This window comes from Melanerpes formicivorus, unplaced genomic scaffold (assembly GCF_026170545.1).
Source record: "Melanerpes formicivorus ecotype bairdi unplaced genomic scaffold, bMelFor1.0.p_v2 SCAF_17, whole genome shotgun sequence".
Classification (NCBI taxonomy): Eukaryota; Metazoa; Chordata; class Aves; order Piciformes; family Picidae; genus Melanerpes; species Melanerpes formicivorus.
The window spans coordinates 14994052-15009869 of NW_027142369.1; the positions used below are offsets into that span (position 1 = coordinate 14994052).

The following is a 15818-nucleotide window of genomic DNA, read 5'->3' on the forward strand; positions in this document are numbered from 1 at the left end:
CCAGCACCTTGATACTCGCTAGGAGACCAGTTCTTTGTGGATATGGAAGTCACAATGATAAAGCTTATCCAGATACCTCCCCACAGAAATGTTCTTCTCTCCATTTTCTGAAGGACCTGAATAGAAAGTGATGGACAGACTGAGCCTCTGCCTGGAATTTTATCTGCCCAGAGAGTTCCAATTGCAGCACATGTACTTTGCTTGATTGCACTTCAGATTCCCAAGTCGCAATCTGCAGTGCTGGCCACCCACTCAGGCCAGGAGGAATGGTTCTGATTTTACTCCCTCATATCATGAACTGCTGACTTAAAATCACTGCAAAAAGAGAGTGAGGCACGGGACATAGCTGTCAATACAGATGTGCACATCATGAAACCTGCCATTGCTCATGCTGCTCAGCCAGCCAATCGCAGTGCTGATGCCAGCTTTGAATATCTGACTCTCTTACTGGAATCTCCCTTATGATTTACAAATCCCACCTAGCAGCCAAGTGATGAAGTCCCACAGGAAAAAACAAACCCTCAGATCAGGGCGTGAAATCAGATGCAGTGAGAGTGACACAAAACATTTGCTCATCCCTCACCTACCTAAACATCCTAACTGAGCCAATTTGAGAGGGCTGTCACCTATTTCCCTGTGCAACTACCTGTTTGGGGAACAGGACAAGGATCACTCAAGACATTGCAGTTTTGCAGATCCACCCACTGCACCTTGCTTTACAAAGAAGGTATGCATGACTGTAAGCTTCTTGTTCAACTAGTTCACCTAGGGTGAGAAATCTACAGTGACCTGGGACTTAAATGGCCAATAAGACTTTCCTTAGGAAGGTTTTGGAAAGGGCTATGATTCTACCTACTGAAATATTCTGAAAGGTTGCAATTACTGCATTTATGCAGCCCTGGGAGTAATTTGCAGGTAAGAAGCAGGAAGAATCTTGTCCCCTGGGCAGTGCTGCAGTGTCCCCATCCACACCACCTAGGCAGGAGGTGCTGGAAATACTCTTACATAGAATTATAGAATTGTTTTGGCTGTAAGAGTCTTCTAGCTTTGTCAAGCCCAACCATTACCCAACACTGCCAGCTCTGTGGCTTTCAAACCCCTCCAGGGACAGGGACTCCACTACTTCCTTGGTCAGCCTGTTCCAGGGCTTGACAACCCTTTCAGGGAAGAAATTTCTCCTAATATCCAACCTAAACCTCCCCTGGTGGAGCTTAAGACTGTCTCATCTTGTCCTGTCACTTGTTACTTGGGAGAAGTACAACCTCATTTCAAGTAGCTGCGGAGAGCAAGAAGGTCTCTCCTGGGCCTCATGTTCTCCAGACTGAACCATGCACTATATAAAAGGGATATTTTGGGATGGTACATTGATATAAAAGAAGGTAAGTCATTGGGAAGCAAAAGGGATTTTTCAGATTTTGGTGGTTGTCTATCTCCACAAAGAAACAGGGAGAAAACTGCTGCATGTGGCCTTTTCAATCAGCTGAGTCCTTGGAAGACTTCCACCACAGTCAAGTTTCCTACTAGAGTTAGATTTTTTACTACAGGAAGATTTTCCACATCAGATGCTTGTTCTTTCTCTCTCTCTCTCTCTCTCTTTTTTTTTTTTTATCCCTCTGTACCATATGTGTACAGATTGTCTCATTCACAGCAGTGATCTTGGATAAAGTGAAGGGTAAATAAGTGTACCCAGGTACAGATCACGCTCTTCAAGGCCCCTCTCCTGGCTTGCCTTGTCAGGCCCTTTACTACTTGCTCTAACAGCACTTCCACCTTAAACAGAAAGGTGGTCTGCCCACACCACTGGCCTGGGCTGTAGAAACAGTTGGCTTTCAATCTCTCTTCGGCTTCCAAAACTACAGTTTAAATCTATCTGCCAGACATGACATAAAGGCGGAAACCTTTCAACTTTACATTAAGGAGAAGTGAATAAATCTGGGGCTTGATGCAGAATGGCATAGCTGGAATATTCAGCAAGGAGCAGATCCAGACTTTTGATGTGGTAACTAAAATGTGGTATATTTATAGCTGGAATCTGGTTCTAGGTGTCACCTGACCAACAGACAGCTCCAGCCAGATGACAGCACAGTGTCTTTCACCTCAAGCTACCATAGCAGCTTTCCATAACCCTTCACACGTGCTACAGCCACCAGCAGCAAAGAGCCCATTTTACCTACTCAAACACAAGTCATGAGGCCATTCCCTCAGGGTAATACGATGGCGTCAGCTGATCCAAGGTCACTCACCTGCTGTCAGGTGTCATCTTACCATCTTACTCTGCAGGCTGAAAAGTCTTCTCAATCAGACCCTATTTCAGTAAGATAGTAAAGTCAGTACCTGACTTTAGATAAGTAATTTCTCATGTTCTCATGCCTGAAGTTAAGTATGTCCCTTAGTGCTTCCATCAAGGAGGCAACCACAAGCACTGCTGTCCTAGAACAGCAAGTACTGTGAGGACTAGGTAATATATTTTGTATCTCCTATGATTCATCGTGCATAACAGTTATCTCAAGTCTGAGCCAGAAATACATCCAGTGGACTGTGATCAATTGACAATAAAAAACACTTGGGAGAGGAAAGGATGAACCAGAGAGAGCAGGTGAATTTTTAACCTTGCTGAAATCAATAACAATACTCACATGAGTCTCTACTAGTAAAGCCAGGATTTCACATGTGACCTTAAAGTTGCTTTTAGTGCCAAGTGTTCCCGAGGTCTTGCAACTCCAGCAATGCTTTTGGATGTTATTATGAGACCAGACACTTCTGTGTAACCCTCCAACCTTGTGACTCTGGCACAGTTGGCTTTGAAATGTTTTCATCCTCATCTGACCCTGCTGTCAAAGATCCTCAGCTGTGAACTCTAGCACAGCCACACTCCTCTGCAAAATCCTCTTTACCCTGGCCTTGTGCAGCCAACCCTTTCCAAGTAAATGAGGGAGAATTTTTTGTTTACTTCCTCATGATCCCTCACAGTCCCTATCTCCAGGAGTTTTTGACAACTTGTAACCTCCTCTGTTCTTGGCTTTTCAGCCACTCACAAAACCTTCCCTTCCCTTCCCTTCCCTTCCCTTCCCTTCCCTTCCCTTCCCTTCCCTTCCCTTCCCTTCCCTTCCCTTCCCTTCCCTTCCCTTCCCTTCCCTTCCCTTCCCTTCCCTTCCCTTCCCTTCCCTTCCCTTCCCTTCCCTTCCCTTCCCTTCCCTTCCCTTCCCTTCCCTTCCCTTCCCTTCCCCTCCCCTCCCCTCCCCTCCCCTCCCCTCCCCTCCCCTCCGCTCTCCTGCCTTGTCCTTTTCCCCCTTTCCTTTCTTCCTCCTTTCCCCAGTTTGTGCTGTGTGTGTCCTTCAAGACAGCCAGCTGCAAGGTGTGTGGGAGAAACAGTAGCCTATCTCTTGACTCCAGTGTCTACGCAAAGGGACCAGGTTTCCATTTTCCCAAAGGTCTGTGATTGTTTCCTCTGGAAGGTCTTTGTGCTTCATCTTTTGGCTTAGTAGTTGGCACAGTATTCGCCTGTTGGAGTGGGTGAGGCAAGGCCACAACAATGATCCAAGGGCTGGGACCCCTCTGCTGTGAGGACAGGATGAGAAAGTTAGGGTTGTTCAGCCTTCAGGGAAACCTTCTGGTGGCCTTTCAGTACTTAAAGGTGCCAAGAAGAAAGATGAGGACAGATGTTTTAGAAGGGCCTGTTGTGACAGAACAAGGGGTGATGGTTTAAACTAAAAGTAAGATTCAGACTAGCTGGAAGGAAGACATTATTTATGCTGAGGGTGGTAAGAGAGTGGCCTAGGTTGCCCGGGTTGTAGTAGATGCCTCACCCCTGGAAATATTCCAGGTCAGGTTGGATGAACCCTGCTCTAGTTGCAGATGCCCCTGATGACTCCAGGGGAGTTGGACAAGATGATCTTTAAAGGTCCCTTCAACTCAAACTGTTGTGTGATTCTGTGATTCTGTGAATACAGAGTTTCAACCTTATTTTCAACCTTGATCAGGTCAAGTCCACAGTCAAGATTAACCAGAATGTTACACAACACCCATCTCCCGCTCCCTAAAAATTATCTGTGCCAGCATTATTTGTTGTTGGATCTACAAAACTCATTTGCTTTTCATGTGCCCACACTCATAGGATCTCATCAGGAAGAAAAATAAATCACAAAACAACCATGGGAAGAAATATGTTTACTCTTGGATTATATGTTACAGACTTTGGCTACATGAAAGACCTGGAGAAAGTGTAACTTCTGTGCACCTCCTGCGTCCTGTTACAACTAGGAGTCAAAAAACCACCACAAACCCCACCTTTTCTACATTATTTTCATCCATGTGCTCACCATCTTTAGTAAGGAAAAAAATAATCAATAGTGACTCTTGTAATACCAAGAAGTGCCCCAATCCCAGAGCAAATGGATAAGTGATATAAGTCCCTTGGGAGAGCATTCTGGAAAGAAGGGAAATATCCCAGAAATGATATGGCATCATTTATGGGGCACTGTGTATGGGACACAGAACAGCTATTGGCATCCTGGGAAATGGGCTGTGTCAATGCTCTGTGAGAACTACCTGGGTTTGAAGGGCTCTCTCCAGTGCAGCACACACATCTGGAGTGCAGTCATGCTTATGGAAGAGGCCTTATATCCATCTCTGTGACCACACACACACAGAGAACATAATTTTAGTAACTAACATTTTGCAACTAACCTGATTTAGGCACTTTTGAGGAGAGCACTGAAGAAGTCTTGGCTAAACAAATGAGTGCAGCCCCTTCATTTGATGTATTTATCTTTGCCCTCTCTTTATCAGGAGCACAAGTGCAAGGCCAGGACTTTTTTTAACAAAGAGTGGGCAATAATTCATGCCCAACATCCCTATGATGGTATTAGTTTGTGTGATGACAGGCTTACCATCAGGAACTCTTCTCTAAGTCTCATCAACCCTACTTTTCCTTGTTACACAAGTTACCCTGTTCTCATTCACTCCGGCAAGAAGGGGAAAATTCCTACCCCGGTGAAGAAGATAAGGAGGAGCCAGGAGGAGATGTGATGGCTGAGCCCATACCAGCAGCACATCTCCTGTTCAGCCTTTTATTTGCAAGCTGTGCCAGTAATCTGCCTGTGCATGGCTTTCTGTGAGTCACACCAACATGCAGGTGAACACGGAACACCAGGACTTCAGCAGATCAAAGCCTGAAAGGGTAAATATTTCTGCCAGGGATCATTACTTTGTTTGCTTTCTTTGTTTACCCTGGAACAATAGGAGAAAAAGAAAAAGAAAAAGAAAAAGAAAAAGAAAAAGAAAAAGAAAAAGAAAAAGAAAAAGAAAAAGAAAAAGAAAAAGAAAAAGAAAAAGAAAAAGAAAAAGAAAAAGAAAAAGAAAAAGAAAAAGAAAAAGAAAAAGAAAAAGAAAGAAAAATAAAAAGGAAAATTAAAAAAAATAAAGAAAATAAGAAAAATAAAACAAGAAAAAATTAAAAGAGAAAAAAAAGAAAAGGGAAAAGAAAAGGGAAAAGGGGAAAGAAAAGGGGAAAGAAAAGGGAAAAGGGAAAAGAAAAGGGGAAAGAAAAGGGAAAAGGGGAAAGAAAAGGGGAAAGAAAAAAGAAAAGAAAAGAAAAGAAAAGAAAAGAAAAGAAAAGAAAAGAAAAGAAAAGAAAAGAAAAGAAAAGAAAAGAAAAGAAAAGAAAAGAAAAGAAAAGAAAAGAAAAGAAAAGAAAAGAAAAGAAAAGAAAAGAGAAAAGAAAAAATAAAAGAAAAAATAAAAGAAAAAAGAAAAGAAAAAAGAAAAGAAAAGAAAAATGGAAGAGGGGAAAAAAGGAAGAGGAAAGCCTGCACAATTTCACAATGCAGCATTGAGAAAGACAGTATCTGGTATCATAGAAATTACCCTCTCCTTGCTCCTTAATTCCTGTCTTTTGGAGCTAGGGGAATATTCTTCTGCTGCTGGCAGCAAGGGTTTGGGAATACAGAGATATGGCTTTGGAAGAACATTTCAGATCTAGCAAAAGGCACTTTTGACCTTGGCATAAGAGCTGTACAAACAGTGCCGGTGTTCAAGGAAAGAAAAACATAAACAAACAAGCACCCCATGTCTGACAGGGTAAAGCATTCACAAGGGGGATTTTTAACCAAATTGACCAAGGCCCCTTCTAAAAGAGCCAGAGAGGTTTTGTTCCCTGTGCAGAAAATAGCATGTTGTAAGCAAAGATTATTGGAAACCTTGCTGAATTTGATGAAACAATGTTTTAGTGGAGTCCAATTACTAACACTCTCAGTGTATCCAAACATATTTGGATAGCTGTGGAAATGAAAAAGCAGAAGTGTTCAATAAATATTTCCTGCCTCTATTTGGGACAAAGTTGAATGCCATTTCCACATTATATAACAATAACAAAATGACTCCCAGTCAAGAAACTTTTATAAGAATATCAAACAGTACAACGAAGGTTTTAAAAGCAGCATATCTAGCAGACTTGAACACCAGCTTTTTAAGAGCTGGCCCCACATGAGGTGGGGATGTGAGAGTTGAGAAACAGTCCAGGAGACCAATTCTGAGAAGGAAAACAGTGCAGTGTCAATATTTGGAAAGTGCGCCTGAGGCAAGCCCACGTAATTTCGGGCTGGCTAGTCCAAGAGTGCTCCTGAACTAGGTACAGTGAAGTGATTTCACTGAATCATACAGAATCACAGACTGGGGAAGGTGACCTCTGGGAATCATCTAGTCTAATCCCCCTGCAGGGTCACCCACAGCAGGTTGCCCAGGATCACAATGTCCAGATGGGTTTGGAATCTCTGTAGAAAAGAAGACTCCACAACCTCTCTGGGCAGCCTGCTCCAGGGCTGCAGCACCCTCAGAGCAGAAGCTTTACCTCATGTTCATATGGAACCTCCTGGGTTCCAGTTTGTTCCCATTGTCCCTTGTCCTGTCACTGGGCATTATTGCAAAGGATCTACCCCCATCCTGTCAGCCCCCACCCTGTAGATATTGATCAGCATTAAGAAGATCCCCTTCCAGGCTGGTTTTCTCTAGGCTAAACATCCTCAGGTCTCTCAGCCTTTCATCCTCACAGAGATGCTCCAGTCCCCTCAGCATAGCTTTCATAAACTTCTCTGAACCCTTTCCAGTAGCTGTCTCTCTTGAACTGGATTTGTACCAGTTAATAAGGAGGTGGAGAGTAGGAGTGTAATGAAACACTAATCAGCACTTTTTGCAGGAAATGGTTCCTATCAGACAGCAAATTTCATCTTGTTCTTTGATAAAATCATAGGTACAGTTGATAGCAGTAACTGTGTTGATTCAGTGCTGCACAGCATCCAGATTAGAGGGGAAAAAATACAAAATCAATATATACACCTAATAAATGGTTTAAAAATAGCCAATGGGAAGACCTTTAAATGGCTTTGTTATAAAGGATTCATCAATGGATCAAGACTGTTTCTAATGGACTCTCACAGGCATTTGCACTTGTGCTATTCACTGGATGTTATTTCAGATCTGCAAGAAAGCACAAGATGGTTGCATCATTTGTGAACCAAGAGTTTCAAAAATGACTATGCTGTTTAAAATGGCATTACAGGGAGCAGCAAACAAAGACTGCTAGGATGAGGATAATCAGGAGAACTTGGTAAAATGAGCTTAGTTAAAGGAAGTCTTAGGAGAGGTAAGTGGAAAATCCCACAGTTGGGACAAATATCCAGCACAGTGCAGGGTCATATAGACAGACAGGAAGACCTATCATATAAGGAAAGGTTGAGAGAACTGGATTTGTTCAGCCTTGAGAAGAGAAGGCTTGGAGAAGACTCTACTACCATGTACCAGTACATAAAGGATGGCTACCAGGATGATGGAGACCCCCTTTTTACACAGAGTCACATGGAAATGGCAAGGGGTAATGGCTCCAAGTTACTCCTGCGGAGATTCTGGCCAGAATCCAGAAGCAAATTTTTCACAATGAGAACAGTTAGACATTAGAATAATTTCCCAAGGGAAGTAGTGGACCCCCGTGTTGGACACTTTCAAGTCTCAGTTTCACAGAGTGCTGGGCCATCTCATTTAAACTATACTATTACCTAGAAAGCTTGGACCATATGATCCTTGGGGGCCCTTCCAACCTGGCATTCTGTGATTCTATGACTCCAGGATAACATCTAAATGTAGCAGTGCCTCTTGGTTAGTCCATATCCTAGAAAGTAGTGGAGTGTGCTGTGAAAAACTGTGAGTCAGGGACATTTGTGCTGAGCTAACTCTAGTGCAATGCTGTGGCTGCTGTAGCTAACAGGAACCTCAGGACAAGCAGGAGGCATTGCTGGGTTTAATTTTTAGTGATATTGTTGCAGAAGTTCAGAGTCCATTTCTTGTTTGCTTGGGTTTTTTTAATGTTAAAAACTGGAGGATATCCAGAGATTATTTGTAGTGTGTTCGACTTTCAACCACATGCATACTGCCTACCTTCATGGCACTTCTTTTTCTCTTGGGCAAAGGGAGGTCCTGGGAAACTCCTCATCTACCTTCATGGCACTTCTTTTTCTCTTGGACAAAGGGAGGTCCTTGGCAACTCCTCATGGTACTGCCCTAAGTCTTTCCCAGGGAATTCCTAACTGCATTAACTCTGCAGAAAGGAAACTTCTACATATGTATGGCTATGGAAGTTCTCTGTGAAGGTCTCAGGATGGAAGTACCACAGCATCCACTGCTCTTGATCTGCATGGAAATTCATAGTGCTACCTAAATGACATTCCAAAACAAAAATAGCTTTGCTTTCAAAGTTCCATATAGACATTTCCATTCTTTCGCATTTATTCCACTCTAAGGAAAATCTATGGTACATTAAGTTTATACATTTGGGTTTATTTTTCATTTCTCGTGACTCTGTGGTGATCAAACTTGAGTCCTATGTCATGACAGAAATTCTCAAGCTACTCCACACCTGTAAGTTCAGAGCTACTACCAATAAAACCAGAAAAGACTCCTTTTTCTGATCTTTCAGCTGCATTCACACCAGCCCACTCCAGCAAATATCTTTGTCATAAAATCAAAGCCCTTTGGACTTTTCCAGGAAGGGCTCTAGTCCCTGAGGAGAGAGACTTGGGGGTGCTGGTGGACAAAAAGCTCAACATGAGCTCTCAGTGTGCACTTGCAGCCCACAAAGCCAATCAGATCCTGGGCTGCATCAGAAGTGTGGCTAGCAGGTCGAGGGAGGTGATCCTCCCCCTCTACTCAGCTCTGGTGAGACCCCACCTGGAGTACTGCATCCAGTTCTGGAGCCCCTATTACAAGAGGGATATGGATGTGCTGGAACGTGTCCAGAGAAGGGCCATGAGGATGATCAGAGGGCTGGAGCACCTCTCCTATGAGGACAGACTGAAGGAGTTGGGGCTGTTCAGTCTGGAGAAGAGAAGGCTCCAAGGTGACCTCATTGTGGCCTTCCAGTATCTGAAGGGGGCCTACAGGAAGGCTGGGGAAGGACTTCTCAGGATCTCAGGTAGTGATAGGACTAGGGGGAATGGAATGAAGCTGGAGGTGGGGAGATTCAGGCTGGATGTGAGGAGGAAGTTCTTCACCATGAGAGTGGTGAAACCCTGGAATGGGTTGTCCAGGGAGGTGGTTGAAGCCCCATCCCTGGAGGTGTTTAAGACCAGGCTGGACAAGGCTCTGGCCTGCCTGATCTAGTGTGGGGTGTCCCTGTCCATGGCAGGGGGGTTGGAACTAGATGATCCTTGTGGTCCCTTCCAACCCTGACTGATACTATGATACTATGACTTCCTTTCACTTTGCCTTTAATCATAGAATCATATAATAATGGAATGTTTTGGGTTGGAAGGTCATCTAGCTCAACCTCCCTGCAGGGCACAGGGACATATTCAACTAGAGCAGGTTGCTCAGAGCTCTGTGCAACCTGTTTTCAGGCCCCGGGTCCCTGTAGGTCTCCAAAATGGGTGTAATGAAGAACAGAAACACTGCAGCTCTCTGTGGTTCAGCTGGATGGTGATGCACCACTAGTGCTCAGTTTTCCTGCCTGTTGTCTACAGGGACACTGTGCACAAGACTGTAGCATCTGCATACAGAGAGCAGACACATACCCCAGAAATATACACCAAGAAATAAATCACATAATCTAAAAGAATACATGAAGAGGGTAAAGAACATTTTAAAGTGCCTCATGTTTGTTTGGACAATCCTTCCTTGAACATAGAAAGTTCCATCTAAACATAAGGCAGAACTTCTTTATGTTGAAGGTGGTGGAGCACTGGAACAGGCTGCCCAGAGGGGTAGTGGAACAATTCCATTTCTGGAGCCTTTCAAAGCCTGTCTGGATGCTGCTCTGTGCAACCTGCTCTAAATGAACCTGTGCTGGCAAATTGGGTTAGACTAGACTCAGAGGTCCCTTCCAATCCCTACCATTCTGTGATTCTGTGTGCTTCTGTGATCTCAAACAACGACAAAAAGGGAGAATTTGAGTAGGATATGAAACACTTGTTGAAAGAGAAAAGATGGTGAAATCTCCCTGGTTTTAAAGAAAATGAGGATAAAAAGTGAGAGTGCTACAATCTGTGCCTTCAAAGCAATCTACAAGCTAAGTGACAATCTGTTTTGCTTCCCCACTGTGAGGAAAAAACTGGGGCAGGTTTCATGGAGAGATTACCTTGTGGAGTTGTTTAGAAATGCAAAAGATAAACAGCTCATGTCCCTGTTGCTACAGCAAAGTGGTCAAACACCCTGGCACAGCCTCCTCCCTGACTTCTTGCTCATACCTTGTTTATCTCCTCTCTTTACCCATTTGAGAAGGTGAAACAAGCACACACAAAGCTCCTGCAGTGGGAACTCATGAATGCTAACAGACTTCTTGGAGATTTGGGGGTTGAAAAGTGCTGGTGATGCATTCAAGAATCCATATGCAGTCTTTCAGCACGATTTTAATGACTCAGGGAAACAACACACTGGCAGTGAACATTTTTAAAAGCTTCACCTACCCTTCCCACCTGAAATTCAGCTGGCCTCTCTCTGGGTTTTAACACACTCCATTAACAGGATTCCCCAGCTGAAAGCAGATGTAGGAGGTAGGGCACAAACCTATTTGTGGACATACAGTGCTATGCAGTACACAGAAGTCCCCTTGTCGCTGGAGATTGTAGGATGGAGACAAGCAGAGTGTGCAGGAGACAGCAGAACCAGAGAGCACATGCAGTGTACTCTGGGTGTTTCTCCCCAGCTGGCAGCAGGGCTGTGTGAAGGGTTTTGCTGTAAAGCAAGGGGAATGAGACAGTGGAGGTGCAAACTTACATGACACTCAACTACTTTCCTTTCTGCATTCTGACTGTGCACACACAAACACACACACACTAGATGCCTCTTTTAGGTGGGGTAAAACCCAGATATCCACTGCATGCCACAACAGGTAATTGGGTGTTTTGGGCAGAAATGACATCCAGTCATTCCCTGTTCTCCTGTTCTTACTGAAGGAAAAATTACGTGTGTGTGAAGATTGGGTTGGGGTTACAGTCTATGCATAGACACATCCCCTTGTAAGGCTGCAGGTTGTGCATGGCCAAAGGTTGCAGACTAGCACCCTGCCCCACCAGCCTTGATGTGTAGGTAAGAAAACATGGACACAGTACACAGAGATGTAACAGATGCAGAGGTATCGGCTCCCTCACCCTTCGAGGTGGAACTGAGATAGGAGTATCACTGACATACCCTCTCACCACCTCCTTCCTCCTGGGCATGTTGCGAAAAGGGGGAGGCATCTCATAAACAGGTGACCCCACCCCAGTAAGCAGGGGTGTGTTTCTGGGAGTCTCTCTCTTTCCCACACATGCAACAAAGCTCACTGCATGAGAAAGGATGAAGGGGAAACTGGCACTGCAGAGGTGATCTATTACTGCCCCTCACTTGGCTTTAGCGTATGGGTTGGGACCAGGATTGGTCTTACAGCAGAGTAAAACCCAGGCACCCTCCCTTGTCTTTATTCCTACTCCAAGCTGCCAGGTGTTTTATCACCCTGATATACATTTCAGCACCCTCTCCTGTTGACCTGTTGGGGGTGGATGCAGTTGCTTCCCAGTCACATACACAAACAAGCACTGGTGAACCCCAAACCCTCTACAACTACCTGGAAGGAGGTTGTAATGAGGTAGGTGTCTCTTCTCCCTAGTATAAAGTGGTAGAATGAGAGGAAATGGTCTCAAGTTGCACCAAGGGGAGTTTAGGTTGGACATTAGGAAAAAAATTTCTTTACTGAAAGAGTGGTCAGGCATTGGAACAGACAGTGCAGGGAGGTGGTGGAGTCACTTCAGGACATGGTTTAGTAGGCATGGTGCATTGGGTTGACAGTCGGACTTGATCTTAGAGATCTTTTCCAACTGAAGCAATTCTATGATTAGGGAGGGCAGAGTAGCATTTGAAGGAGTGAGGTCTTTCTCACACAAGGGTTGTTGCCCCTGTTATTTTTCAGAGTGTGTTCAGGGTATGCATGTCTCACACATACCCCACACAACCAAGAAGTGGCTGACTGAAGGGAAAAGGGATGTCATACCAACAAACAGAGGTCAAACCTGACCACCACTTCCTGCCAAGCCCTCAGGATGTCGAACTGGGGGAGGACATACATTTTGGGGTTGTTTGCCACTCACAGAGGGTTGTTTTAGGGGTACCTCCCATTAATACACCAAGCTGTGGTTTATGCTTTTTGAAAGTGCCCACCATTCACACACTCAGCTGCAGGGTGTATTTCACAGGGTGTTTTTGTCTGCCTGTGAGGCTGCAGGTTATGCTTGAGTGTCTTACACTCCCTGGCTGTCTGACTGCAATTCAGACTGCTGGCCTGCCTATCAGGGTACTTTACCCACACAGAGAGTCAGTCACAGGCCACGTTGGTGGGCATCTAACATGTCCATGAGGCATCAGGCTGGGTTTTAAGCATCTCAAGCATACAGATTGCAGTTCAAGGTGCCTGTCACACAGGGAGCTAGGGTCTGTGTTTGAGGGTGTCTCACACACGCTGATGGGGCTGTAAGCTGTGTTTGCATGTCTTACACAAGACAGGGCTCTAGACTGTTTAAGTGTGCCTTGCACTCAGAGCTGGAGTTGTAGACTTGAGGGTGTTCCAAGGAAGATATGGCTGCAGGCTGTAGCTCACTGTCTTGCAGACAGGTGGGCTGTAAGCTGAAGATGTCTCATATACAAGCTGCAGGCTGTGTCCAAGGGTAGCTCTCAAGCTGCGGTTGCAAGCTGTGTCTGAAGGCATCTCACACACACCTGGGGCTGCAGGCTGCAGGCTGCATTTGAAACTGTCTAACATAATATGGGACTGCAGGCTGCGTTTGAGGCTGTCTCACACAGACCTGGGGCTGCAGGCTGCGTTTGAAGCTGTCTCACACAGACCTGGGGCTGCAGGCTGCAGGCTGCATTTGAAACTGTCTAACATAATATGGGACTGCAGGCTGCGTTTGAGGCTGTCTCACACAGACCTGGGGCTGCAGGCTGCGTTTGAAGCTGTCTCACACAGACCTGGGGCTGCAGGCTGCGTTTGAAGCTGTCTCACACAGACCTGGGGCTGCAGGCTGCGTTTGAGGCTGTCTCACATAGAGACCTGGGGCTGCAGGCTGCGTTTGAAGCTGTCTCACATAGAGACCTGGGGCTGCAGGCTGCGTTTGAAGCTGTCTCACACAGACCTGGGGCTGCAGGCTGCGTTTGAAGCTGTCTCACATAGAGACCTGGGGCTGCAGGCTGCGTTTGAAGCTGTCTCACATAGAGACCTGGGGCTGCAGGCTGCGTTTGAAGCTGTCTCACACAGACCTGGGGCTGCAGGCTGCATTTGAAGCTGTCTCACATAGAGACCTGGGGCTGCAGGCTGTGTTTGAGGCTGTCTCGCACAGACCTGAGGCTGCAGGCTGCTTTTGAAGCTGTCTCACATAGAGACCTGGGGCTGCAGGCTGCGTTTGAAGCTGTCTCACACAGACCTGGGGCTGCAGGCTGCGTTTGAAGCTGTCTCACATAGAGACCTGGGGCTGCAGGCTGCGTTTGAAGGCGTTGCACACAGACCTGGGGCTGCAGGCTGCGTTTGAGGCTGTCTCACATAGAGACCTGGGGCTGCAGGCTGTGTTTGAGGCTGTCTCACATAGAGACCTGGGGCTGCAGGCTGCGTTTGAAGCTGTCTCACACAGACCTGGGGCTGCAGGCTGCGTTTGAAGCTGTCTCACATAGAGACCTGGGGCTGCAGGCTGTGTTTGAGGCTGTCTCGCACAGACCTGGGGCTGCAGGCTGCGTTTGAAGCTGTCTCACATAGAGACCTGGGGCTGCAGGCTGCGTTTGAAGGCGTTGCACACAGACCGGGCGCTGCAGGCCCTTTCCGAACCCCTTCTGCCGCACCCGGTTGCCGAGGCCTTTCCTCGCTCTTCCCTCCCGCCCCCGCGGGCCCGCAGGCCGCGTGCCAGCGCTCCGCCCCCGGCCGCGTCGCGTCGCGCGTGACGATGCGGCGGCGGCGCCGCCCCCGCCCGGACGGAGCCGGCGGCGGCGGCGGCTGCGGCAGCCGCGGGCCGGGCGTGAGCGGGGCGGTGCGGTGTGGGGGCGGACGAGGCGGTACCGCTAGGTTGCGGCATGGATTACCCGGAGCCCGGCTCGCCGCAGGGCACCTGGGACCTGCCCGGCGACGGTACCGGCTACTACGAGCGACCTACCCGCGGAGAGGAGGAAGAGGCGGCGAACCAAGGCTTGCAGCATCCCGTCGCCCGCCCCTCTCGCCTACCCCAGCAGCGCTCCGCGCCGCTGCTCCGCGCCACGCTTTCCACGTCCTCCTCCGAGGGGGAACCGGAGGCGGTCGCTCTGCTGCGGGAGCCCAGCTTGAGCGACGAGGCCGCCGGCGGCGGTAGTGGTGACTTCGACTCGGCTGAATCCGGCGCCTCGCTGCGCTACTCCACGGGCACGGGCGGCGAGGGCAGCGAGGGTGAAGGAGCGGGGCTGGCGAGCAGCGAGAGCGGCGGCAGCGGCTTCTCGCTGGCGGAGAGGAGGCGACCGGGCGGCGGCCGGCCCCGCTATGAAGTGGTGCGGGAGCTGGGAGCCGAGGAGGTGCGCTGGTTTTACCGAGAAGACAGGAAAACCTGGAAGCCCTTTATCGGTTACGACTCGTTACGGATCGAGCTGGCCTACCGCGCCCTCGGAGAGCAGCGGGAAGGCGAGGCGGCGGCGGTGGAGCCGGTGTGCGTGCGGAGCGGGCTATACGAGGTGGACGTGGTCAACGCGGAAAGCTACCCCGTCTACTGGAACCGTGAGTGCCGCCGTCCCTCCCCTGGGGACCTGGGACTCCCCCTTCTCTTCCGACGGGGACCGGTGGAGTCCCTCCCGTGGGGACCGCGGAGCGCCCCTACCCCTCCCACTCGGACCGAGGGGATTCCGGTGGCCTTGCCTTCCCTGCCCTGGGGACCAGAGACGCTCTTTTTTCTCCCACGGAGTCCAGGGGTGTCTCGGTGTCCTCGTACCCCGGCCCCGGGGGTCACCTGGGCTGCCTGTCACCTCCTGCTGTCCGCAACGAGGGACTCTGGGCATTCCCTCGGCGCACAGGGACACTGCAATGGGTCACCGTGGGGACGCCAGGCAGAGCCTTCTGCCCCCTCCCCACAGAAAAACAGGGGCCCGAGCATTCCCCATCATACCGAACTCGGCCAAGGAGGCTGGGCATTGCTTGCCCGTGTGCACTTGGGGATACAGGACGAAATATTCTCCAGGTAGAGGAGACAGTGCCCAGCTGTCATACACCTGAAAGAAGAAAGACTGGGAATTTCCTTTCCAAGTCTCAGAAATGGGGTGTTAATGATAGTACTGGGCATCCTGCCCTCCCAGGCACA

The 15818-nt window shown here is 47.9% G+C and overlaps 1 protein-coding gene across 2 annotated transcripts in view; it reads left to right on the forward strand.

The window, feature by feature from the left end:
* The first annotated feature begins 14553 nt into the window (after positions 1–14553).
* The window catches only part of DDHD1 (DDHD domain containing 1), a 79362-nt gene continuing 78097 nt past the window's right edge, over positions 14554–15818 (forward strand). For both annotated transcript variants that reach the window (XM_068149065.1, XM_068149066.1), the window contains exon 1: positions 14554–15241. In XM_068149065.1, the coding sequence (XP_068005166.1) occupies positions 14575–15241 (667 nt within the window). In that variant the 5' untranslated portion in view covers positions 14554–14574. The remainder of the gene's footprint in view (positions 15242–15818) is intronic.